Genomic DNA, 27,072 nt, shown 5'->3' with positions numbered 1-27,072 from the left:
TTCATACTTTTACTAATTTTTGAAGGTCTAAAACCTTCTGCTTTGAGTTAGCTTTCTTATGTATTAATGCAAAGCAGATAAATTTATGGAAGGACTGCTTTTAGGTTGAGAAGGTGGTTCAAGTATATGGTACGCTTTCTGAGTACCTGCTGTGTGCCAACACCTGTGCTAATCACAGTCATGCTTAACTGTTTCATCCTCAGTAACCTTGTGAAGAAGACAATATTCCTATTTCTCTGAGGGAAGAACTTAAGATTCAAGTGGGTTAAGTGATTTCTTTGAGGTTAGAAGAGTTAGTAAGTAGTAGGACTAGGATATTCTAACTCGGCCTTTTTCATTTTACTACAAAAACATCAGGGAGAGAGGGCTCAGAAAGAAAAGTTATTATATTAATACTTGTTAATAAATCAACCTCACTGCTGATGATATCAATTAGGAATTATTAAGAAATAAATTAATGAGATCATAAAAACAGAATTGAGGTTCCATAATACAAAGAAAAGAAAGAAGGAAAAAAAACCCAAGTACCTAACAGTCTCACTGTTTCCCTTCTAGTTTTGTAGAAATTTTCAGTTTCAATAATATTCAGTGTGAAAGTTGGGATAGAGAGCACTGATCAGACTGACTTACGAACTTGATTACTTTTGGTGAAATAGAACCCAAGATAAGTGGGGTTCTATTTAATCACTTTACTTTACTTTTGGGTATTGGGTGAGGGAAGCGCAGAGTGTAGAAAGTAGAATGAAAGAAAATGAGTTACCTGATAGAACATTTTTTAAGTAAGGAAGGTGATCTTTACTGTCCATGGAAGAGATTTTGAGATTATGTATCGACAGGCCTGGCCCCCTGGTCTTCAGAAATCATCAAAAAGCCTCCTATTTCTCTGTTGCCTTCAGTTGTCTCAGCTCCTTTCTCTGTGTGTCTGTCCAGCCACAACTGAAGCCTTTAAGTCAACTCTGGGGATAAAACCAAGGCTATTAATCCTCAATTTAATCTCTCCTCAGATGAGTGATGACTTCTGGGTGGAATAGGTAAAGAACATGTCTGCATACTCTGGAAACCTTTCCTTTCCCACCCCTGGCTTACCTAGATGCAAAACCCCAGCCACTGTTTCCACGCCAGCATTAGGAATGCAGGTCATACCTTGACATAGTTTTGATCCTTTAAGATTTAATGGAACCCGAAAAGGTAATCCATCATACCTCTTTATCAGATTATTATTTATTTTAATGGTTCACCGACCAGCAGCCAAAGTTAACTAGTGAGCTGTGAACATGAATGAGAAAAATGATTTCCGGAATCACAAGTAGAAACATGAGTGAGAGGAAGGAATTTGCATCTATCTCTTTCAGAGTTTTGGCTGTATTCTGAGCAGTTAGGTCTTGTTTTGAGGGTTATAACTTCTTGGTGAATTTTTCTCATTAAGAAACCCTTGAGTCTCATGGGATTATCTTCCAAAGAGAGGCTTTTGAGGGTTGTGTTATTAGCAATGGATGTTTCCTGAAGGCTTTTCACCTCTCGGCCCCAAAGTGCTATTCCAAGTCCACAATTAGGCATTGGTTTGGGGATAAGGATATCACTCAGGGAAGACTGACAGCAGGTGAGCTGGCAGCTGGAACAGATGGAAAGGGGAAGGTAACTCAGGAGCCTATTTTCATGCAGATGTTCTCATGCAAAAGCATAAAGGAACAGAGGGAACAGGTCTTGAATAAAGCAGGAGAAATGATTTAGTGCAGGGCTGGTCTGCTTTATATTTAATTTGGAGTAGGGACACACTTGGGGGCTTGGTTTGTAATTGCTATGGGCAATTCCATACAGAGGAGAGTGGACTGCTCATTTATTTTATTCATTCTTTATGCATTTATTGAGTGTCTAGTATCTGCTAAGTATAGGAAGTGCACATAAGGGATAGAAAGAATAAAGGATGTCATGCTCCATGACCACAGGGAAGAGACAGTCTGGAGAGAAGGAAATGAGGAATAGCCCTTGTGACAGGGCTGTATGAGAAGTGCTGTCATGGAGATTTACAAGTTACACATAATGGCCCTGTCGCGAGCCGGGACTGGATCCCAGAGCAAACAGGGTTTCACTTTATTTTTAAATGGAGGCAGGGAAGGGACAAACTCTTATTTAAGTCTTTACACTGTACAGAAAAATACAGATTAAAAGTAACTCATGTTTTACCTTTTCTTCCTATCAGTCTTAATTTCAAATGGTAATAGCCGTGAAATAAAAAAGTAGTTGTATTTTTTACTTAGACACATGAAAAGACAGAACTATTTTTAGTTTAAAATGCTTTATCCACTTACCACCTGAATGATCCTTCATCTTTCCGGTGACTCATGGATCACACTTGGGGAAACTTTGCCATTTCACTTCTGAATTAAACATAGGCAGATGATCCAGTACAGCAGGAGACAACCAAGGAAGACTAAGATCTTCAAGAGTGGCTGTGAGGGAGAGCAGAAACGACACCATGTTAACCATCCAAAGGCAACCAGGTGTGATGGCGCACACCTGTAATGGCAGCACTCAGGAAGCTGAGGCAGGAAGTTGTGAGTTACAGGCCAGCCTGGGCTGCATAGTGAGACCCTGCCTCAAAAAATAAAAATAAAAATCCTGCCGGGCACCAGTGACTCATGGCTGTAATCCTAACTATTCAGGAGGCAGAGATCAGGAGGATTGCAGTTCAAAGCTAGCCAAGGCAAATAGTTCACAAGACCCTATCTCAAAAAAAAAAAAAAAATCACAAAAAAGGGGTGATGGAGTAGCTCAACATGTAGGCCATGAGTTCAAACCCCCTCCAAAAAAAGCCCAAAGATGGGAGGTGGGGGGAGGGGGGGGAGTGTCACCCAGCATTATCCCTTAACTAGCTTGCAACAAATACCAATTTATTTGATACCCTCCCTTCCTTGTAATGATCTTCTCATCTCTAATAAGGAAACAACAGATAATTATTTTTTTTCTTTATTCATTTATTCATATGTGCATACATTGTTTGGGCCATTTCTCCCCCCTGCCCCCTGCCCCCTCCCTTCCAGACAGAAACTGTTCTGTCCTTTTCTCCAATTTTGTTGAAGAGTAGACATAAGCAATAATAAGAAAGACAAAGCGTTTTTGCCAGTTGAGATAAGGATAGCTATACAGAAAGATTCCTAGCATTGCTTCCATGCACAAGTGAATTACGACCTGAATTGATTCATCTCTACCTGACCTCTTCACTATTTCCTGGTCACCTTCCCATATTGATCTCTGTTGTTTTAATTTACTTTATTAGCTTCTCTGCAGTGGGGACATCAAACACTTTTAAGTTTTGGGTTTCCTGCCTATCCCCATTCCTCCCGTATGCGCTCTCCCCTTAGCATGCAACCCATGTCCAATAATATTACTGTATTTGCCCTAGAGCTAAAGTCCACATATGAGGGAGAACATATGACTTTTGGTCTTCTGAACCTGGCTAACCTTGCTCAAGATGATGTTCTCCAGTTCCATCCATTCACTTGCGAATGATAAGATTTCATTCTTCTTCATGGCTGAGTAAAATTCCATTGTGTATAGATACCACATTTTCTTAATCCATTCATCAGTAGTGGGGCATCTTGGCTATTTCCATAACTTGGCTATTATAAATAGTGCTGCAATAAACATGGGTGTGCAGATGCCTCTGGAGTAACCTTAGTTGCATTTCTTTGGGTATATCCCCAGGAGTGGGATTGCTGGATCATATGGCAGACCTATGTTTAGTTTTTTAAGAAGCCTCCATATTTTTTTCCAGAGTGGTTGCACTAGCTTGCATTCCCACCAGCAGTGTGTAGGGTTCCTTTTTCCCCACATCCTCGCCAACACCTGTTGTTTGTGGTGTTTTTGATGATGGCTATCCTAACGGGTGAGGTGGAATCTTAGTGTGGTTTTGATTTACATTTCCTTTATGGCCAGAGATGGTGAGCATTTTTTCATGTGTTTTTTGGCCATTTGAATTTCTTCTTTTGAAAAAGTTCTGTTTAGTTCAGTTGCCCATTTCTTTATTGGTTCATTGGTTTTAGTGGAGTTTAGTTTTTTGAGCCCCCTGTATATTCTGGTTATCAGTCCTTTATCTGATGTGTAGCTGGCAAATATTTTCTCCCACTCTGTGGGTGGTCTCTTCAGTTTAGAGACCATTTCTTTTGTTGTGCAGAAGCTTTTTAATTTTACATAGTCCCATTTGTCCATCCTTTATCTTAGTTGCTGAGCTGCTGGGGTTCTATTGAGGAAGTCCTTGCCTATACCTATTGCTTCCAGAGTATTCCTTGTTCTTTCCTGTACTAACTTCAGAGTTTCAGGTCTGATATTAGGGTCCTTGATCCATTTTGAGTTGATAGTAGTACAGGGTGATAAACATGGATCTAGTTTCAGTTTCTTGCAGATGGGTAACTACTTTTCCCAGCAACATTTGTTGAAGAGGCTGTGTTTTCTCCATCATGTTTTTGGTGCCTTTGTCAAAAATAAGGTGGGCATAGTTGTGTGGTTTCATATCTGGGTCCTCTATTCTGTTCCACTGGTCGTCATGTCTGTTTTTGTGCCAGTACCATGCTGTTTTTATTGCTATTGCTTTGTAATATAGTTTTGAAGTCGGGTATTGAGATACCTCCAGCATTGTTCTTTTTTCTGAGTATTGCCTTGGCTATACTTGTAGTCAGTCTCTTGTGTTTCCAAATGAACTTTAGGGTAGATTTTTTCAATCTCTGGGATGAAAGTCATTGGGATTTTGATGGGAATTGCATTGAACATGTAGATTGCTTTTGGTAGTATAGCCATTTTTACCATGTTGATTCTTCTAGTCCATGAGCACAGGAGATCTTTCCACCCTCTGTAGTCTTCCTTAATCTCTTTCTTCAGGAGTTTGTAGTTCTCCTTGTAGAGGTCATTCACATCCTTTGTTAAGTTTACTCCTAGGCATTTGATTTTTTTGAGGCTATTATAAATGGAATTGTTTCCATATATTCCTTCTCAGTTTGTTCGTTGTTGGTGTATAGAAAAGCTAATGATTTTTATAAGTTGATTTTTGTATCCTGCCACCTTACTGAAGCTGTTTATGGTGTCTAGGAGTTTTGGGGTAGAGTTTTTCTGGGTCTTTAAGATATAGTATCATGTCATTTGCAAATAGGGATATTTTGACAGTTTCTTTACCTACTTTTCTTCCTTTTATTTCTTCTTCTTGCCTAATTGCCCTGGCTAGGAACAACAGATAATTACAATGTCTTCCCTACAGGCTGTACAAGGTAATTGTGAGACTTGAATGAGAGAACACATGCTATAGTGCTCTAAAATCTCACAAGTTTGCTATGCGCATAAAAAAAGTTAATACTATGAAGTTTAGTTCTCCTTCTCTTTTGCCCTGTACTGTAGTAGACAGAACATTTTATTACAAAACTTTAGAGAACACCATACTGTTACACTGCATGTGTTTGAATATTAATTCCATCACTCACTGTTTGACCTTGAGAAACTTAGTTGATTTCTCCTAGCCTTAATAACCTCATCCATAAAATGGGGATAATGGTAATAGTAATTTTGAAGATCTGATGAATTGTCAGAGACATACAGTCTCTTTACTGGGCAAATGAGGGTTGATGAGACATCAAATCTGAAAGTACAGCACGGCAGTCGTATTTCAGCTGTTACAGCAGGTGCAATTGCATTTCTAAAACCTCATCTTGTTTTTGAAACTGTATGTGTGTTATGCACATAGTGGTTGACAGTCACTCCCTCCAAGTGCTCAGAAATCCCCAGTTTCCCATAAAGACTCTGTGCAGAATACAGGAGGAAGCCAAGTAGGGTCCAGTTCAGACAAGTATGCTCTGCAGGCTCGGCACAGCTGAGGCAGGGCCTGAGCTTGTCGCTGTCACTACTGCTTCCTAGTGATGGAATGCACACTGGGAGGGGTGGGGGCAGGCAGGATGTCAATGGAGGTGCCAGATAGCAGGTATGTGTCTTCACACCAAGAAAACTGGGGCTCAGGGAGGCTGTCCACCCTCCCTGTAGTTTTGGTTCTTCAGTAGGACTGAAGGAGACAGATGAGGGGCTTTATTTAGGAGACAGTTCCCTTACACTGGCCAAGGTGAAGCACCTAGGGAAACATGGAGCAGGATATTCATTCACCATGAAAATCTGCAGCTGCCCATATGCTCAGGGCCTCAAAGAAATAAAAAAAAAATGGACCTGATAGAAATTGGATCAGACACCATGTGGTCTCTCAGACAGGGAATTGTCCAGCTGAGCATCTGTGATTTCTTTTTCTTCAGAAGTCTAATTCCTCTTTCTCCTCCACTCTTATAGAAAATGAAGGAATACCTGGAGGGCAGGAACCTCATCACCAAGTTACAAGCCAAGCACGACCTTCTGCAGAAAACCCTGGGAGAAAGTGAGTGTGTAATGCTCTTGCTGGAGACCAGCAGCTAGCGGAAGCCAGACTGAGCTTTCTTGCTGAGCACGTGCTTCCATCCTCAGCCAAGTGGGCCCGGTCTAGTTATCAATGCATTTCTTTTCCTAGCTTGTTTAATGTGGAAGTACATGCTCCAAACGACTGCTTGAGAAATGGGGAAAGGGCAATGCTTGATGAAGCACTAATGTGTATCATCTATTTGTTTAAATGGAGCATGCCTGCTCTCCATCCAGCCCTCACTCTCACCTCCCTTGCCACAACTGGGGTAAAGGGGCTGCAGGGTTACTTCCTCTCTACACACTTTGTTAAAACTCCCAGATCCTCTGTGACTAGTCTGAGGCTGGAGTAAGAAGGTGGGGAGCTATGAGATGAGAGACACACAGCTTCTCTGAGAAGAGAGGAAGCGATGGACAGACTGCTGTAAGGGTCTCAGTGCTCTTTCAGTGGCAACCCTCTCTCTCCTGTGGCTGTGCTGAGGCCATGACCATTGTAGACCGTGATCTTAACCAGACCCTGGAAAGTAGCAAGGAAGAGAACTGACTGGCACTCTGGACTTTCTCTCCTCAGCCGTCAAATAGAAGGCGAAGGTTGAAAGAGAAGCTTTCCTGGGGTTGTCTGGCACCCTGCCCAGGTCTCCTGCCTTGCTCTCAGCATCCTGTAATTAGTGGGATTCCCAGGTTGGGGTTGCCTGTGAATGTCCTGCCTCTCCTCCCTGCCCCACTAATCTCACTTAAAGATTGGAGGGAGAGAAAGGCAGAGGCCACAGAGAATCTGTGGTCACATCAATGAGAGGCAAACCTGCACTTACACAGAGATCTAATATTTTAAAATAAATTCTTGAGTACTCATTAGACAAACTGTAGAATGTAGGAAAAGAGTGCAAGACACAGCAGCTCATTAGCCCAGGAACTGGAGCCCTGCTTTTCATACCAGAGCCTCCTACACACCCTTCTTGCCCTATCCTTTTTCCACCCCAGAAAGTTCCCCCACATGATTAATTCTTTCTTCTGTAGTATCTTTGATCTTGTGATTTTTAAGGCATTTTCTTCAATGTGAAGAAAGTGTTTTGGGTAACTTCTGGTCTTTTTCCTCTCTATCACCCAAGGGACTCAAACTAAACAGGTCTGGGCATTGAGAGCCAGACTTTGCTTATAGGAAATCTTTACTCTTGAGTTATCAGATTGCTCCACAAGGAATTGAAGGAAAATAAGCCCAGAATTATTTGAAGCAAGTTATAGCTGTGATTTCTTTTTGTCAAGACAATCTTAGCATAGCCCATAAGTAAGACAGGGAGCAGGGCCTTTTAACAGAGAGAAAGAGTGTGTGTTGGGGGGGGGGGGTGTTCACACACATGCATGTACCAAATGTGCTGCCCCAGAGGGATGAAGGTTGACCATTCATTAGTGCTGCAAATTGCCATAATCTAAAGATGACAAGTTCTAGCAATAAAGAAAAAAAATAACTGTAAATCTTCCTGTGTGCAAGTTCCTGCCTTCTGTATGTATCTGTCACCATAATGCAAGAGTCCCTTGTTCTTGCCACAGAGAGATAATTGATGTGTATGAATATTCCAGAATGGAAATGGGACAGATGTTGAAAATAATGGCTCAGAATAATATTTTTGCAGATGAAAGCGAGCCTTTGGTAATGAGATGCTGTTGGGGGTAGGGGATGAGCTCAAAATGAACTGAACTGTAATCAACAATTAGCAAGCTTTAAAGCAAGAAAAAGTCTGCCCTCCCCCAGGCCTTGGAGTTGCCTTTCCAGGGACTTGAATGAGGACTATGAGAGTTGATCTCTCCTTTGCTGGTTCAGTGCCTGCTGGGGCTTGTCCCTGGTTCATCTAATATGTGTCTAATAAAGATCAAACTTCATTATCTGACTCAAGGAAAGCAACATATGTTGCTTCATGGCCCATGCATCCATGCATGTGTATTTTTTAAAAACATATAAGCTTTAAGGTTTTCCATCTCATTTTTTAAAGTGGGCTATGACCCATGAGTACATTACAGCTCACTGTTGGATTGAGAACCATGATTTGCTAGTAGCAGTGGCATTAAGTCTTAACCTCTGCCATGCTGCCCAAATCTAGCCTGACGGGAGAATATAGTATGCATCTAAACTAGAACATGACCAAGATCTTCTCCTCACTCGCCCCAAACAACTCTTTCCTTCTTTCCCTCCCAGTCCTAATTGTGTATGAGTGTGTGTTCCTTCACATAACTTAGGAGCAAGCAAGCTTGTCCTGTGTCTTCCCCTGACATATATACACGTATACCTCTACATACCTAGCATGTACATAGAAGCTGCATTTTGTCTCAAGAAGTCTAATAATTTGTTCTCTGAAGTATGATTTGCTGTGCTCTCCTATATACATGTCTGTTTAGCCACTGGGAAGCAAAGTTGACAACTCTGGCCTGGGAAACTGCAACAGAAAAGTTCTTGCCCAAAAAGAGGCTTTGGGCACTTCTGATATTTTCTGTAGTGGCTCTTAGGGGAGATAGGCATGATAATTCCTAGGTGTAGGTCTCCCTTCTTCATCCCTTCTGCTTCAACATTTGCTTTTTGCTTTTGTATTTGCACAGGTCAGCGGACAGATTGTAGTCTCGCCAGGTAGGTGTGGTCCGGGACAGTCCTGTGAAGGGATAAGGCTGGTGGGATCCAAGGATCCCAGCCTGGGAAAGAGGCAAAGAGTTATGCTGTAAAGACAATGAATGACTACAAAGGAGAGACCTGGGGCAGGGGCACCTTCCTTTCCTTTGCCTTACTACCCCATCTCATCTCAAATGACAATGGAGTTTGCTGCCACTTGGGAAAAGAGCCGAGTAGAACAAAATCAAGGGAGTTACCATTTGCTGAAGTGCTCCCAGATACTCCCAAAAGCCTCATCAATTGCAAAGAAAATAGGCATTTGTCTGGAGAATCCTGATAACCTAACCTTAGCTGGTAGATTTCAGCATGTGGGCTTGAGAAGTCTCTGGCCCAGAGAAAACTCAGGAGATAGTATTAAACCTGAGATTTTTTTATGCATGGAAAAGATGACAGCCACTAATTAGGTACTGTTGGTGGATAATGAGATATTATATTACATTGGCTTGCCAAATAGCATTGGTAGGAAGCCTTGCCTGATGTACAAGTATGCAACCCTCCCAGTCTTTCCCCACCTTCCCTCCCTCTCTCACCCTAGCAAATATTTTCCCTTCCAGTCATGGTGCTACTATGAGAAAACTCGTGAGCTGGTAGAAAGCAAGCCAACAGTCTCAAATGCCTACAATTGTACTGATTTAACTGGAGAAAGCTTTAATGGACAGGACTCCTTGGAGAGCCTGGTTAGCCCATTATATCAACCTCTGATATCTGCCAACACATAATAATCATGAGGCCATTTACAATTATAGGCTCATTATTTAGAGATAGCTTCATTTGGCTTTTATTGTTTTGTCATTATGGATTACAACAAAGATCCCATTAATATACCAGTCTTGACTGGAGGGAACCAGGATAATGGAATTCTGTGGGACGTGTCTTCTGGTGGTATACTCTAATGTCACTTAAGGTCCTGAGTCTCTGGAAAGAATGAAAAGAGCTGAGTTAACTTCCCTGTTGCTGGGTTTTTTCACTGTGCGTCACTTTGGGCCACTCTTTTCCCCTCTCAGCACATCAGATTCCTCTTCTAGATGAAGAGTATTCCATTAAATCTGAGAAGCTATAGAATTTCAAACAGGTTCTTCAGGAGCAGGCTGGCAATAGAGGCAGAGCAAGGCCCAGCAACCAGATCCTGATCCCACCTTGACAAAGAAGGGTAGCGCTACCCTCCTTGTTTTGGGTATTGAACTTCTCAGTCAGATTCTCTTTGAGAAAAGACTTCTGAGGCTAACTACAGCTTGAAAACCATTATCAGAAGACCCAGAAAGATCCCTCCAGTCTGGATGCCCTACATTCTAAATCCTGAAAAATTGCCCTCCCTCTTTTTTTCTGAGGATTTCCAAGAGAATGCTTTCTCTTGGTTACCTTTTGGTTATCTTTTGGTGTTTGAGTTTCCTTGCAAGCAGACAGGTCTTCTTACTGTCTAACCCAAATCTCTTTTACTGCATATTGAGCCAGTTCCCTCCTATTTGAATTTTGAATGGACATTAAAAGCAGGGACCTATGTGCTTTTATAACTTAGAAGTCTTTTAGCCATTTCTGGAACTGAGCTCAATAATGTGACTTGTTTCACTAACTACCATACAATTTGTTTTTTTATGATAAAAACTTTATTTCTGGGTTTAAGAATTGTTTTTTTGTCTCATTCTGTTCCAATTTTTTCTTTTTCTTCCTTATTCTTGGATTGGTCTTCTCTGGTCCGGTGGGAACAACCAAAGGCGTAGCTCAACTGTGAGGAAACAGGTAAGAGCCCTGCAAGAGCCAGACTGATTGGGCATGAAAATCAAGTACATCCCACAACCATTTACGGAACTCCACTGTGGATGGAACAAGCTCACCTCGACTTCACACCTATGTTTGGAATGTCCTTTAATCATAGTTTAGTTACGATTATAGCAACATCAGAGATTTAACTTTCATTAGAGTGGCCCTGAACTTCATGACTTATTTTTCTCTTTAGCCATTTACCCTCTTGCGTACTATAGGTTTGGTTTATCTGGGACAGATTTTACCAGAATTGTCCATGGCATCCTTCTCCAGGAGACCACAAAATATGCCTCACACTTCCTTATGTATGTACTAATATGTCAGTAACTCAAAGCAGCTGATCCCCTACACCAGACAATCTTGCTTTAAGTTTGTAGGTTTTGTTTCTTATAGCATGGTCATCCTACCAGATGTATGTATTCCTGACATATGCTAATGATGCAGAGATAGATCTGGCCTACGCAAGAGCTGTTCAACTCTGCGATTTTGTACATGATCTTCACTGTTATATTGAAATCTGCCACTCGGCACCCGGCTCTCATTACCCATAATAGGAAGGATCTTAGAGAGCAGTGGTGTGGATATTCCACATCAGTGGATAATCTAAACAGCACTTGTGCTTGTTTAAAAAAAATTAATTAAAGTATTTTTTGCAGTAGCAAATTGACTTCCTAATTATACTTTATGGCAAATACTGAAATGATTTTGCATCCCCTAAGCTCGTATGAGCTTTGCAGAAGGCAGTTAGCAGGAAGGTGGTAGAGAAAGCCTAGAAATCTGTGTCTCCTCAGGGGAAATCTGATTGAGGCTTTAAAAAGTCATTTTCGGTAATTCTCAGTGGCCCTAGCCAAAGGGCGATAATCAGATGTAGAGGATACAGGCTTTCTGTAGCATCAGCAGCCTCTTTAGGCTCTGACTGCTCTGGCTGAGTGGATTTTCCAGCTAGGGAACTCAGATGGCACAGCCTCACTTGACTTAGCTTTGCTGTCATTATTCCCTCATTTCCCTTCTACTTTGGGTTTCATTTTAATGTGAACACCATCAGGTGCATTTGCTTTTTTTTTTTTTTTTTTTTGCTTTTTTTCCCTTGAGATAGGATCTCACTATGTAGACCAAGGCTGGTCTTGGATTTGTGATCCTCCTGCCTCAGCCTCCTCAGTGCTGGGATTATAGGCATGCACCACACATTTTTTTTTTAATGATAAAAATTCCATCACAACTCTCCTCCCTCCTGTTCCTCTATTTCTTTCTTCCCTTTTCTCCTATAATTTGACTTAAAACTGGAGAGGAATGGAATACCTCCCAAGGACAATTTATTACATTTTAAATTAATAGGTGGATGTCTTAAGGACTGAGCAAGCCATTTTCCCTTTAATACCAACAATAGGAATGAACTTGAAATTTGTTGCTTTCAGTTCCTGATCTAAAACTGGACCTTGGGCTGGGGGTGTGGCTCAAGTGGTAGAGTTCCTGCATAGCAAACGCAAGGCTCTGAGTTCAAACCCCAGTACTATCAAAGAAAATAAAAATAAATAAAACTGGACCTTCGGCTTGGAGATGGTGCATCTGTATGAGGGCTTTGCCGCTTCTGCTCTGGCTGCAGGACCTGGAGCCCATAGTTTGGCAGGTGGTAAGTGCCCCTGGTTAGGTTCACGATCCGAGGGGAACAGCACCCATCTGGTTTGCATCTTGATGTATCTAAGCAATTGCAGGCAAAGTGTGTTTGCCTGGTGTTAGATTTGCCTAAAAGTTCCAGAATATACCATAAGCTTCAATCAAATAATGACCTTGTTTTTGTTCTGCTGCCTCAGTTTCTCTCCAGGAATTCAGATCTAATGATAGATCAGCAAAAAGGTTTTCTAAGATCATCAGAAGAGTAAAATAGTAATTTGAAGATAAGTAATCTTGTATAAATAACCAGGAAATCAGTGTTTGTTTCTTTAGACAAGTTGGCTAAGCAAGTTGAAGAATCCAGTAGCTTTTGGATTTTTGAGATTGGTTAATGGATTGTAGTCATTTTTGACCCAATAAAGACAGTTCAAACCATCATATACATTTCTTAATAAGGCGGCACCTCAACTGTTGCTTACAAATGTCGTTGTTCCCTTAAAGTCCAGCATTCCTTTTTTCTTGGTCTTACTTTCTCTGCTCTTCTAATTTAGGCTTTTCCCCAAGACTTAGGCCTGTTTTGAGTTCTTACCATGTTTCTTCCCTTGTCACTCTTTCTTCTAGATGAATCTTTCTCTTCTTCCCCAAGCTTCTTTTTATTATATAGTCCTGCCTGCCTGAGTCTTTGGATCTAACTACATGATTTATTGGACATTTGTGCTTAAAAGTTGAGGTAGCACCTTCTACCCTCAGTGTCAGTCTGCACCCTCCCCCACCACACTTCCATTTCCTGAGCTCTTCCCCTAACTTCTCTATTTCCGTTAATGAGAAGTCTCCATTCTTCACAGTTCCTAAGGCTCCAAATTTTATCTTTGACACTTTTTTTTTCTCATTACTCATATCTAGTTAAGACTTGTATTTTCTCCCCAGTGAAAGCAGAATCTAACAAATGTAATAGAGGTCAGTACCTAACAAAAACCCTAATGCTCTTACTCATAAGAAATGAGAAAACAGAAATAAAGAAGAGAGGAAAGGAGGAGAGGGAGAAAGAGGGAGGGAGGGAGGAAGGAGAGAGAGAAAGGAAGGAGGGAGGGAGAGAGGGAGGGAGAAGGAAAAGAAAGAAAAGGGAAAAGTAAAGCCAAACCAATAGGAAAAGATTGTCAAGTGGGTAGGGTGTAAGTGACAGTAGTAAGATGTTCTGGTGTGCTATTGTACAGGGTGACCATAAATAGCAATAATATATTACATATTTGAGAAAGTTGAGAGAAAAGAATTTAGTGTTTTCACAATGAAGAAATGATGACTGTTTCAGAAGATGTGTGATCTAGCTTAACTATTGCGTGATGTACACACGTATCAAGACACCATGTAGCATCCCATCAATATGTTCAATTTTGTTTTTATCAGTTAAAAATAAGTTAAAAAATAAATAAAAATTTTAAGTGCCCAATTAATATCAAAAAGAAGAAAAAGAAAGAAGTGCCAAACACTGCATACTTGGGCACTTTGGTCATCTTCCTGATTACTTTCCTTTGCAAATTACAGGACCATTACTCTCCTGTCTTTTCCAAGTTATGCCTACTATCTTTCCAGTTCCCGCAATCTGATTGGATGGGAATTTAACTTGCTTGATCTTAAAGGTCCCTTTGAACACTGAAATTATATGACCAAAAATACTGTGAGCAAGAGAATTAAACTGACAGTGAATGAAAACACGTGGAAACTGTCAGTTGTGTGCAAAGTTGGTGGTGAAGTGTGGATCTTTGGGGCACCACAGGAGAAATGAATTCACTTGCAATTTAGAAACATCACAAAAGATACCAGGAGTGTCCAAAGCCTTTGTGCCTTTGTCCCTTGTTTATTCCCATTGGATCGTTTTACACTTCATTGGGGCAGTGGGGACAAGAAGCATGCAGTAGGATAGGTTGTCTCTGGCCTATCCTTGTCTGCCACAGATTCTTCCTCTGGGCTACTTCTAATGTGCTGTTGGAGACCATAGACATGCAAGTTAATATCTTCAATGCCCTCTTTCCTGCTAACTATACATTCCTCATTTTACTACTGATACCCATTTCTGTACATCCCAGCAGAATTTTGCATTCACATAACTTGTTGAAGTTAACTTGTTGAGCTTTCCAACTTCCTTCCTCTAGGTCTTTGTATATAAATCTGGAACAAGCAAAACTTTACAAACTCTCATATTGCTATTTTTGTCATCTCTTCTGCTACTATTTATAAATGAAAAACATAACAATAGAAGTCTGTAAGCATAAAAAGACCTCCAAGCCTGGTGCCAGTGGCTCATACCTGTAATCCTAACTACTCGGGAGGCAGAGATCAGGAGGATTGTAGTTCAAGGCCAGATCAGGCAAATAGTTTGTGAGACCCTATCTTAAAAATACTCAATACTAAAAAGGACTGGCAAAGTGGCTCAAGTGGTAGAGCATCTGCCTAGCAAATGCTCTACCCTGAGTTCAAACCCCAGTACTGAAAAAAAAAAAGCAAAAAACAAAAAAAAAAAAACCCTATTACTGAAAAAAAAAAAAAACCCCTCCAAAAACTGGAGCTTTTTCCCCTTTTAATAGTAGAACCCAGTTTCTTCATTAGAGTAAGGAAGAGAGGAAAAATATTCTTTCTCTAGAATCACCTGACAGAAGTCAAGGATGTTGGCAAGAGGGTGGACACTGGCTGCTGTAGCCAGAGAGCTAGAGGAAGCAGATGGGTTTGAGGTTATAAAGATGAGCATTTGGGTCACTGATACCTTCCTGACTCCAGTTCCACCTTGGCATATTCAGTCCTCCCTTTGGCAGCATCCTGGTTCCTGGCAAGCTTGGGGGCTAGAGACCAAGCCAGCTCTTCTCTCAGTCCATCTTCGTGAGACCCAGCTGCCTCCCTAATGGTAGCCAAATCCCATGACTATAGTTGGAAATTCAGAGCCAATGGAGGGACACAGCAAACCTCTGAAATGGGCAAAAGGCACAGAGGCGCTTCCCACCAGAGAGTCCAATCTATCCTGAACGTCTGACACTCTTTCTAGCTAGGTTTTGGACCTCCTGCTTGATGTCTTTTCTTCTATACAGCTGAATTATAGTACATGGAGCTGCATTAGAAAAACTTTTCTGGTTTTTAGTAGTAATTGGTATGCAATGTTGCTGACCTCCTAAGATGCAATATGGGTGGTAGGAACGTGTTGAACCTTAGAAGGAAACTGCCAGGGTTTAAATCCTGGTATTGCCACTTACAAGCAATGAGACTATAAGCAGCTACTTAACCTCACTAAGCCTTCATTTCCTTATTGTCAAATGAGAATAAAAATAATTCCTACTGTGTAGGGTTGTTATGAGGGCCATTCTTTGTAAAGAACTTAGTACATGACTCAACACCTCTGTAAGTGGTAGACACTAATGTTCATTGCCAGTAGGACATATTATTTCCTCACCACCAATGCCCTCTTCGGTTTGTGGATGGCAAACTGAAGCCCATAGAAGTTAAGTAACTTGAGCAGGATTGTTTGGCAAAAGGGCAAAAATCTAGGAGGCCTGCTTTTCTTATTATCAGGTAATCTTCACTACTTCCCCAGAGTTGCTTTTTCTTTCCTTTTTGTACCTTTTACACCAAACAAACCCTCTTTTGAAGCTCCCATTGATTCATTTTGTGACCTTCAATGGATATTGAGTATAACTATCAGAGCATCGTGGCCAGTACTGGACACCCAGGCCTGGATGTAGAATCTGCCATTGTGGAGCCTGAGCTACAGTGGTGACAAATGCAAACAGATATTTACATTCCCACAGTTAAGTCACAGTCAGGGTTGAAGAGAGCCTGTCAGTGGCAGGAGCGACTCATGTGTCGCTATATGGCAAAGGAGGACGTTATCTAAGGAGCAGAAAGCAGCCAGTGTGGCTATGGCAGAGATGAGAGAGAAGAGCAGACAATAGAACACTAGAAGCAAAGATAGGATCCTGAGCATGCACAGCTGTGAGGAGAGCAAAGAGAAGCCTCTGGAGGTTTGAATGATAAGATGTGCCCTTTTAAAGATTGCCTAAACACTGTGTGAAGGAAGGGAAATGTGGACCAGAGGGTGGCAAGGGTGGGAATTGAGATATTGGTGAATCAAGCTAGGTTGGTGGCAGTAGAGACAGAGAAATGAGGGATTTAGGAGGCTGAGGAGACAGTATTGATTGATTGGATGGGTGCAGATGGTGGGCTGGTAGATAAAAGCTGACCTGCTTCATTTAGGATGTGCTGGATTTAAGGCCTGTGTGACATTGCGAGTTTGTGGTACTGTTTTTGTTTCACGGAGCTTGAGGACAGGTCACATGCCTCTTTGTGGACTACCCACTAGTCCACTGTCCCTTTTTGACCATTCTCATGTTCTCATGTTTCTGTTTGGCTTTTCAGGACTCCAGCCAGACAATTCCTTTGGTGGTAGAAAGCTGTATCCGGTTTATCAGCAGACACGGTAAGCAGAATTACAGCCTTGCCCATATTTGTGCAAAGGTTGGGAAGGACTTCCAGGAATTCTTTGTAGGGCAAGAATAGAGATTGCCTTCCCATCCTGACATTCTCTGAAAAGAAATAAAATCTTATTTGTTCACATAGTATTTGCTACCTCAGAATGGCCACACCTAGATGTTGAGAGAAAGACATGTATTTTGACCTAAAATTCCATGACCAATTCTTACCTCACACCCTTTCCTCACTCAAGACTAAGTTTTAAATTTCAGCTGCTATGTGAGGAAGTATGAATGTAACGTGTTAGCAGTAGTTTCACCATTAGTCACAGCCTTTACATGTGTAGCCTTTGTATGGTCATAGCACAGACTGACCATTTTGTCCCATTGACTTTCTTTCCAGAGTTGTATGAAACAACTCCAATTCTTTTCTTTTTCTTTTGGCCATACTAGAGGTTGAACTCAGGGCCTCGTGCTTGCTAGGCAGGTACTCTACCACTTGAGCCACTCTGTCTCTAATGGTGCACTGATTCCTCCTAATATTCAGACTTTCTTCTGATTTTGTTTCACTGAATATGTGGCCCTGAGAGCTCAGTTAGTAACTGGTCCTAAAGTTGTATCCAACATCTGAGAGTCTGCAAGGGCTGGCTCCTTCTCAGCTTTAGTCAGATCACACTAATCCTTCTGCTTGTACAAAGTTAAATCTCATAAATCCAGTCCTTACCAGCTACTGGTCTGGTTGGACAGAATTTAGAGATGGAGATAATTGCCAGAGAATTGATTTTTCCAAGGATAAGAATGTTTAGAAAGCACGGATATCTGAAGTGATGCCATGAAGATGTCTAGGAACTGGGATCAGAAATTGTTTTTAGGTAGTGTCCTGCCTGCCAGTCAGAAGAGGGACAGAATGATCTTCCTGGAGCTAAGGAGGTACATAAAGTATTGCCAATCTAAATTCCAAGGCAACCATTCTTCCTCCCCTTGCCTGCCATTCTCCCTATAAACTGAGACATCTCTTGGGTCCATTTTTGGAACAGTGATTATTTTAGCATTCTTACTACTTATCCCATTTTCCATCCACTGTAATTTTTAAATTCTATCTCTATTCACTTGAAGTAAGAGCAGTATACATCACTACTGAACAAACAACAGATATTTATCAAGCCCCTGATCAATGCTGAACACCATGCACTGCCAAGTAGGAAGACAAAAACAGGAGTAATACGCTGTTCTTGTTTATCAGTGGCTTTTATGATGCAGTTGGGATAAAATAAGTAAGCAAGTTTTAAGTTAAATAAAAAGATAAGCGACAGTAATTCAGAATAGCAAAATAATACATTTCACAAGATAGTAGTTATTAGTGGTCAAGTAGATGGCAAAGATAAGTTAAATGAATTCTGGAGAAGAAGAATTATTTATGCCTAAAAGACAATAGAAAGGTCTGAACTCTCATTCATTCATCCATACATTTCATTCATTTTATACACACACACACACACACACACACACACACTCTCTCTCTCTCTCTCTCTCTCTCTCTCTCTCTCTCTCTCTCTCTCTCTCTCTGGTGGGAAGCAAGCAAGGGTTTAGTTCAAATGCCCGTACTACCAACACACACACACACACACACACACATACACACACACACACAATTGCTCATTTTGTATCAGTTAAAAAAAAAAAAACTTTCTGTCCTCCTGAACTTAACTTAAGGACAATAGATGAACAATTGGTCAGTAAGAAATAAATTCACATGCATATTTCAAGTGTTGGTGTCTGTCATGAAAAAAAGTAAAGCAAGATGAGGGGTAGAGAATGGAGAAGGCACACCATTCTAAATGATGGGTTCAGAAAAGGCCTCCTCTGAGAAGGTGACATTTGAACAGAGTTGTGAGTGGTGAGCTGTGTGTATATCTGGGCAAGAGTATCTTGGGGGAAGGGGACACAAAGTGCAGAGACTGTTGACATATGCAAAGAATAGCACATAGGAGGCCTGCATGACTGGAGCAGAGAGTAAAGGCCATAGACCAGACTTCTTCTGGCTCTGTTGACTAAGGTAGGCATTTGTGTTTCATTCTGAATGACACAGGAAGCCATGAATCATCTTTTTTAAAGGATTCCTGGCTGCTTATGGAGATAAGACAGAAGAAAAACACAGGAAGCTACTACAGTAGGCCAGGAAGGACATGGTGGTAGTCTAAACTAGAGTGGTAGCTGTGGTGTTAGCTAAGGAGTGACAGGCTTCAGATACTGTGTCTTAAACATACCCATCTCTACCCCTGTGCAGTCACAGTGCATGAAGAGACAAAAGTTCATACTTTTAGCTCATGGTGAGACTGGGGAAACAGGCAGACTCATGCATTGCTAATGGGAATGTAGACTGGTATAATCTTTTTAGAAGGGAATTTGACAATATCTAACAAAACTCACCTGTAATCCCAGCTACTCAGAATGCTGAGATAGAAGGATTTTGGTTTGAGGCCACCCAAGATAAAAAGTTAGTAAGACCCTGTCTAAACAAACAAGCTGGGTATGGTGGTACTTACCTGTAATTTCAGCTACTGGGAGGCAGAAGTAGGAGGATTGCAATCCAAAGCCAGCGTAGACAAAAATGTGTTGTCTAAATTCCACCAAAAAAATTTAAAGAAAAAAGGGCTGGGGGTGTGGCTCAAGAGGAGGCCCTACATTCAAACACCAGCAATACTAAAAAAAAAAAAAAAAAAATCTTGACAAAGCTTCATACTCACTTACCTTTTAATCTAGCAGTAAAATTCCTAAAGGGAATTTACCTTGGAGGTACACATACACCTCTAACAATATAAAAATACATATGCACAAGGTTATCTGCTGCAGTGTTGTTTGTAATTGCAAAATAGTAGAAGCAATCTAAATGCCCATGTATAGAAGAATGGTTGAGAAAACATGGGTCCATCCATACATTGGAGTACTACATGGCTGTGAAGAGACGATGAGGAAGATTTCCATGAACTGATATGGAAAGATTTCTAGGATATATTTAAAAAATTTTTTTTTATCATTTTTACGTTTATACACATGTGTAACATTATTTGGGCCACCCACCCCCACCCAGGATATATTTTGAAGGTGAAAAACAAAATACATAAACCTGTCTACAGTGTATTACCTTTGGTGTAAGGAGAAATGTATAAGAATATATACTTCTCATTGCTACAAACAATATAGGAAAAATTAATCTAGAAGGTAATATTTTATTGGCTATTACAGAAAATGGGTAGGAAGCAGATGAAAAGAATGGGACAGTGAGAAATAAGACAGGAGTAGCATTTCTCTTGAGTTTACCCTTTTGTAGTTTTGACTTTGAGAACTACATTTCTGTTTCCCATATTCAAAAGATAAATAAACATATAAATAAAAATAGGATGCATATAAAACCCAAAATGGAATGCAAATGATAATATGTATTGTATTACAAATGAATACCACATTGAAGGAGAATGAGGAAAAAAATAACTAACCAAGTAACTTTGAAAAACAGTATTTTGACTGTATGCTATTAGTCTAAAGACAAAAAGAACTATAAACAAATGTTGCACAGTGGTTAGTAGTTTTTAATCAAGAAGTGTGGGTTAGCAATTTCGAAATTATTTTGTGTATATTTTAGGATTAAGCAAATCTTTTTTTTAAATCTTAGGACATAGTAGCTGCTCAAAAAAAAAGTTACTCAGCTAAAATGAGGTGTTTTTTTGTTTTGTTTTTGGTTTTTGCCAAATATAGAGGTTCAAGGTATTCATGAACTACTCCCTAAAAAAAACTGATTAAAATTTTTATGTGTGTACATTTAATAGGGATAGCACACATAATGTTTGTTATTCTCAAAATAGCCTATTGGCCACCAAATGCTAGAAAGTTTCCTATCCTTTATATCTTCTTGTCCCCTGGAAGGGTAAATACACAGCTCCCATTATATAGATGACAAAACTGAGCCTTCTCTATTATGGTGGCCAGGTTAATCCAGGAAGTCTTACAGGAGGAGGAACCACTGAAACTGAATCATGATGAAAGATAAACCCATCATTTTCATGAGGAAGGGAAGATGAGGTGACCAGTGTAACAGTTACTTCAAGAATTACCTAGGAAAGCCACTCTCAGCAATAGCTGGATCTGGCACAAATCGGAAAGTTTTGTGCTATTTCCAAGTAACATCCTCAAGTCCAGTGGATTCCATACTTTCATGTTCATGTGCCCTGAGGAAAAGTGAAAAATAAAGATCATGGAGTGTTATTTGGTTATATGAGGATTTACCTGCATTGTAATACAAAGCCAATGGTTTTCCCTGTTCCTTTCTGGAAAACTTAACTGCTTCTGCTCTCAGAATCATCACATCAAACACTGTAAAGATTCTGTCTGTTGAGCAGGAACACAGAGTGGTTCTTCTGAGCATTCTTTCTCCAGGGGAACCAGAGAACAGACCAAAATAGAGCACAGGGTATTTCAGGCCTCTTGCCTAATTTCTAGCAAGCTCATTTCTTCTTGTGTTGTGCCCAGAGCTGTTTCCTTGGTGATCTCACTTATCCCAAAGCATCAAGGTGACCCTCTCTCAGTGCTTCACTGGCTAGAACACAATGAATAGCTGGTCCATGAGATGCCATTTCCTTACTGTTTCTGACAAGTCACTGGGGATGTGGCTATTTCTGTCACAGAATTCATTATTTACGTTCTGTATTTAAACAACATTATCTGGGTCTTGTATCCCATTTGATAACTAATATGATCCTGCTATCTGGTATTAATGGGATTTTAATGATGTCTGCCATTCTGTAAGGAATATGCTGGAGATTCCCTTAGCGGAGCAGACAACTTAAGTCTTATTACAAGCTAGGTAATCACATTCCCTCCACTTGTTTCTTAAAGCCACTTCGATCAAACTCGGCCATTTCAGTCCTAGTCTACATGGTTTACCTCCATAGGTCTAGCTGATTGAATCCAGCTGCCCCTCACTGAGAGGGTGACCCCCAAAACAGCAAAATGTAGCATTATTTTGCTTTGTTTTCCTAGAATAAATTTGAGGTTTCTCTTGACATGTCAAGTTTTTTAAAGAATTACACTACCACAGAAGGATTTTGACAGAATGCCCAAGGTCAAAATTGCCCAAGGATACTCAAGGCTCCTAAGAAAGTATGGGTAGTCCTGCTGCAGTAGAGATGCTAGTTCCGCCAGCCCCCATCACTGGATTTCTCACTGGTTTTGCAATTGCATGTGTGGTGATAACTGGAAGCCATGTTTAGTTCCAGACTGGCAAGTATGGCTTCCACACTTTCTGGACTTGTATGCTAATAGGCCCCACAAGTCTGGCCTTAAGGACTGAATTCACGATTATAGCCAAAAGTTCAAGGTTTGAGTCCTGTCCCTTGTTTTATTAGCTATATAGCTGAAGGCTGGTCATCACTTATCAGTACTCACGTCCAGATAATAGGGTTACTGCTAAATCTGACCCTGTTACCACTTATTGTGGGGACCAAGTGCTTTATTTATATAGAAGCTCTTATTTACAGCAATCACTATACAAGCATTGTTTTTCATGATCATTTCTACTCTGACAAAATCCAAGAAGACAAAAGTTTTTGTGCATAGTATCATAAGTGTAATATTCCCGATGTTTTCTTTAGAGCAAAGCAGCAGTCAGGGACCAGTGCCTAGCACAGTGGCTGGCAATGCTATCTGTTGCCCAATCACTTTTATTTTCGCATCCTCTCTCTTTCACCAGTATTGTCCCCTAGGATAGTGGAACAGTGTGAAAACAGCTTAAAAAATAATTTATAACCTCAGATCTTATGAAGCTCCTCTAATGGTACCTAATGTCTTGCCTGCCGGACTGAATCTCCTACTCTTGACTTTGGATCAAGAAAGCAGAAATGTTACTTCCCTTTTGCTCCAGAGGGGCAAAGGGAGGGGAAATTCACTTGCCCAGTAGCCTCCCTTGGAGTCACAAAAGAAGCCAACTGTAGACATCCCTTCCGTTAAGTGTCTGACATGGAACTTTCTTTAGGCTAATGTTTCACAATCATCCCAGTGACTTCCCTAATATCCCTGCTAGTGTTTTTCTTCTTTGGTCTGAAAAAGAAGAGAGATAGGGTGCTTAAATGCACACTGCTATGTATTTGACACTTAAAAGCTTGGCACTATTGTTGTGAACTTAACTTTTTCTTCTCCTTGATCACTTTTCCTTGTGTATTTCTAGGACTACAGCATGAAGGAATTTTCCGGGTGTCTGGATCCCAGGTGGAAGTGAATGACATCAAAAATGCTTTTGAGAGAGGTGAGGGGACAGTTGAAGATAAGGCCAAATGTTTGCCAGCCTTCTGGGGTCTTGGTTCCACTTTTTTCCCCTGAGAAGTCCCTGGAGCTTAGAAGCCAGTTTGCTTCCCTCTTTAGCTAGGCACCTGCTCTCTCTGCACACTCTATACTACATATGCAGGGAGATGCCAGGGCATGTCCCAGTTCCTTTCTTCTCAGCTCCACCCACCCTGCCTCTTTCCTGCAGATGATCTGCCCAAACCCAAGAAGTTAACTATGATATCCAGGCGGTTTATGTCCTCATCTGGAACCCTTGGTGGCAATTAATATCAAGGCTAATGTGCCTGTTCATCATAGCCCATTTATTATCTTGTGGGCTGTTAAGGTAATAGGCAAGCTTTGGCAGTTTCCATCACTGTAATGGATATATATAGTTTCAATTTGAGGTTGGTCCTATTATTAAATCTTATTACATCTGATATGAAATTTTCCATAGGGAGCTCCAGCATGATTGTTCTCTTATAAGTAGGTGTCCTTTGTTGTGGGTCAGGAGGAGTAAGAGCTAGTCAGAGGAGCTGGCCTCCTTGGCCTCATTTTCCTCCCCTAGGGCTTGGTCCCAGCCTGATTTCATTATTCTTGTGAGAGAGGCAATTTCTATAGCCCAGCCCCAGCCCACAGGGAATGGCCCCAAGCCTGAGCTGTCTGTACTTTATCTATCTCTTGGGCTGCCCCACTCATGCCCTCTGTGCTGAGCAGAGAGCTGATGGAGTGGGACAAGGACATAAATAGGTCACCCCTTCCCCACCACTTCTGCCTCATCTTATGTGTTTTTGCCTTTCTCACGGTCTTTAATTTGGGGGGTTGCTTATTCTCAGGAGAGGACCCTCTGGCTGGGGACCAGAATGATCATGACATGGACTCCATAGCTGGTGTCCTGAAGCTTTACTTCCGGGGGCTGGAACATCCACTCTTCCCCAAGGACATCTTCCATGACCTGATGGCCTGTGTCAGTAAGTACCATCCTGGCCTCACACTGGCTCTTAGGCCACTGTACCTGGCAGCAAAAGATTAGAAATTTCCTTGGAGTTCTTTGATTCCTCATAAGTTTTCTAGTGAAGTTTTCCTTTTTTCATTTTCTCCAGTGAGTTTATCCTTCTTGTCTTCACTTTTTCATCCCTTATTAAGATGAGGGAGTCAAGAGGAAGAATGACTTTCCAGTAAGAGTCTAGGACCCCAAGTGAGGACTCCTGGCTTTTCTTTCTCCTGGCTCACCTCAGTCATAAACAGCTTTGCTTCTCTTGGCTTTACCTTCTTTTAATAAGATGCCATTATATTTATCCATAGGACCAAGTCTTTTTAGTTATTTGAAGCTTATCCATTAGTGCCTGGGCTTTTCAAGGTACTAAGGGAAAAGCATAAGTATTAGAAACGTTTCCTGCTTGTTGCTTTAAACATGGCCAACTTACGTACTTGCTAGATGTGTTCATATGTGTTCTCTAAGAAGAAAAGCTCTCTGCACATTTAAAAGTAGTCAAATGGTGTTTTCCCAGAGAGAGATCTATATTTCCTGTTTTAGGGGTTCTCTGCCCCTTCCTCTAAAACTTGGGGTCTGAAAACATATCCCTAGCTATTTGATTTAGCTCATGACACTGAAATATCCCATTACTTGTTGCCATGGAGGAGGAGAGGTCTTTTTTTTTTTTTTTTTTTTTTTCATTTTTGGTGCTGGGATCGAACCCAGGGCCTCGTGCATGCTGTACCACCGAGCTACATCCCAGCCCACTTGTTTCCATGGAATACAGCCCATAGAAACTTGGATTAATATCAGTTCATCTTGGAAGCAAACCCCATCTGAATGATGGCCCCAGAGGCTGAAGGGAGCGATGCCTTTGAATTGGAGAGAAAATCCTTCTTTCTAAGTCCACTAGGCCTTTGTGCCCACTGGGTTTTCAGTGTGACTCAGTGTTTGTCCTGAATATTTGTCCCTCTCTCAGTTCTGAGAAAGGTCCAGAGCACTCAGGAAGCTAGCCTTCTTGCTTTGTTTGTTGACCACTATTTGTGGGAGTCTGTTGTGGGGAAACTTGGCTAGCCAGTTATCCCCTAGAGATATATTCTTGCTACTTCCCATTTCTTTTTCATATAAAGGCACTCACAGAAAATGACAGTATCCATATAGTACACTGTGGAATTGTGAGGCTGCCCATAATGGAGGCTCTAGGCATAAAGCCATACCTATACCTAACCTGTCCATAACACAAGTTAGGAAATATCTCTCATCTTCTTCCAAATATTATTACTTACCCAGGGACCTGTCATCTTGTACCCCTGGCTGTACTCTACTCATACCTACTTCAGATAAGGGAAGGAAAATAAGCCAGACCAGTCTAGGGAAGGAGGTGACCATATGGGCAGGACAGGATGTGCATAGTCTCTGTTCCTCCTAGATGTGGGCCCTCCAGAGCTGGGTATTGGGCAGCCATGACAAATTTATGATCAGCTCATCTGTGGGTATTTGAATGAGAGGATGGTAGATACTAGGGGGGAACATTTCCAACTCCAAGGTAGGCATACCTTGTGCCTTCTTGCAGCAGCCCTGCCCTGAGGAGAAACCTGGAAAATCCTGTCACTGTGCACCAGTGCTGTGTGTGGGCTTAATCTGTTGCTCTCTTTGTTGCACTTGCCGGTAATAAGGGCTTCCTGGGATTGCAGTCACAACAGAGAATAACACATTGCTTTCTTCTTTCAGCAATGGACAACCTGCAGGAGAGAGCTCTGCACATCCGGAAAGTCCTTCTGGTCCTGCCCAAAACTACTCTGATTATCATGAGATACCTCTTTGCCTTTCTCAGTCAGTGAGTAGCCTTCTCAGTGAACAACTGGATCTACCTCAGCTTTGGCCACTGAGGGTTCTGTATGAACCTATGTCTGTTCATTCATCCCAGATATTTATTGAGTTTCTGGTGCGTGTTGGCCACAGTGCTGTGCTGTAAGAATACATTGTTAAATGAGAGAGAAAAGCCTTGATAGCATTTAGTCTGTGTTTCAAAGAAGGGACTAGACAATAATAGACACATCAGATGGAATAAGTGCTTAAGAAAAGAAGGAGATGGAATGCAGAAGTATGAATGGGGGCAGAAGGTGAAGGGAAGGAGAGCCACTTTAGACAGGAGGTTCAGCTAAGTCCTCTCAGAGAAGACAGGGTACAAGCAGCAGCCTCACTGAGGTGAAAAGTGGGCCATGGGGACATTCAAGATATGAGAGTCATGGTGTATTTGGATTTGGGAAGTGATTGGAAGATTTTAAGGAGAAGAGTGTTATATTATTTATTTATTTTCAAACCTGCTGACTGGTTTGTGGAGAAGTTACTGCAGAGGGCTGTGAAGAGAAGGGAGACTTTTTCCAAAGTTATCATGTGGTCTGGCCAAGGTATTTGTAATCTGGAGGATGGTAGTGAGGAGGGTCAAGTTTAGAATCTATTTTGAACATAGTGTTGACATAAAGAAAGGGAGAAATCCTACATTTTTGAGCACAGAAATATGGTAATGCTATTTAAAGAGTTGGGGAAGACAACGTATAGAGGAAGGGACCAAGACAAGGACAGGGTAATTTGAAGTACCAGTTAGACATCCAAGTAGATATTTTAAGCAGGTAAGCATGGGGTTCTGATGCCCTGGGAGAAACCTGGGGTGGAGATACCAGTATGAGAGGCACCCGTGTGTTAGCGTGTAGCCGATTACCCAGGGTATGAACATGCTAAAAGAAAAAGCTAAGGCCCAAAGGGGCCATGGCCTTAGATGGGGCTTCTTATCCAACCAGTGTGCCTGGGGCAAGCTCTACATGGTAGTATAGGCAACAAGAAAGACCCCTCTCAGGTCCTTCTACCTGTACTTTGTTCTCCCT

At 41.3% G+C, this 27,072-nt stretch overlaps 1 protein-coding gene and 1 long non-coding RNA gene across 8 annotated transcripts in view; one reads left to right on the top strand and one right to left on the bottom strand.

Moving 5' to 3' along the window:
* Srgap2 (SLIT-ROBO Rho GTPase activating protein 2) overlaps nt 1-27,072 on the top strand; it is a 243,207-nt gene that overhangs the window by 191,436 nt on the left and 24,699 nt on the right. For all 6 annotated transcript variants that reach the window (XM_020180689.2, XM_020180688.2, XM_074048480.1 and 3 more), the window contains 7 exons: nt 6,316-6,400; nt 9,007-9,034; nt 10,786-10,810; nt 16,844-16,904; nt 23,117-23,194; nt 24,048-24,182; nt 25,919-26,024. In XM_020180689.2, the coding sequence (XP_020036278.1) occupies nt 6,316-6,400; nt 9,007-9,034; nt 10,786-10,810; nt 16,844-16,904; nt 23,117-23,194; nt 24,048-24,182; nt 25,919-26,024 (518 nt within the window). The remainder of the gene's footprint in view (nt 1-6,315; nt 6,401-9,006; nt 9,035-10,785; nt 10,811-16,843; nt 16,905-23,116; nt 23,195-24,047; nt 24,183-25,918; nt 26,025-27,072) is intronic.
* Nucleotides 9,842-19,498, bottom strand: LOC141413964 (uncharacterized). Of its 2 annotated transcripts, none has more exons than XR_012439024.1 (3): nt 19,443-19,498; nt 12,379-12,666; nt 9,842-9,988 (listed from the first exon to the last, which is right to left on the bottom strand). It is a non-coding gene; the product is annotated as an uncharacterized lncRNA (long non-coding RNA). The 2 variants fall into 2 exon arrangements; XR_012439025.1 differs by having other exon boundaries at nt 12,379-12,532.

The sequence above is a fragment of the Castor canadensis genome, chromosome 11 (assembly GCF_047511655.1).
Source record: "Castor canadensis chromosome 11, mCasCan1.hap1v2, whole genome shotgun sequence".
Lineage (NCBI taxonomy): Eukaryota > Metazoa > Chordata > Mammalia > Rodentia > Castoridae > Castor > Castor canadensis.
The sequence above is the reverse complement of the archived record's forward strand: the minus strand, read 5'-3'. Positions and strand labels throughout refer to the sequence as shown.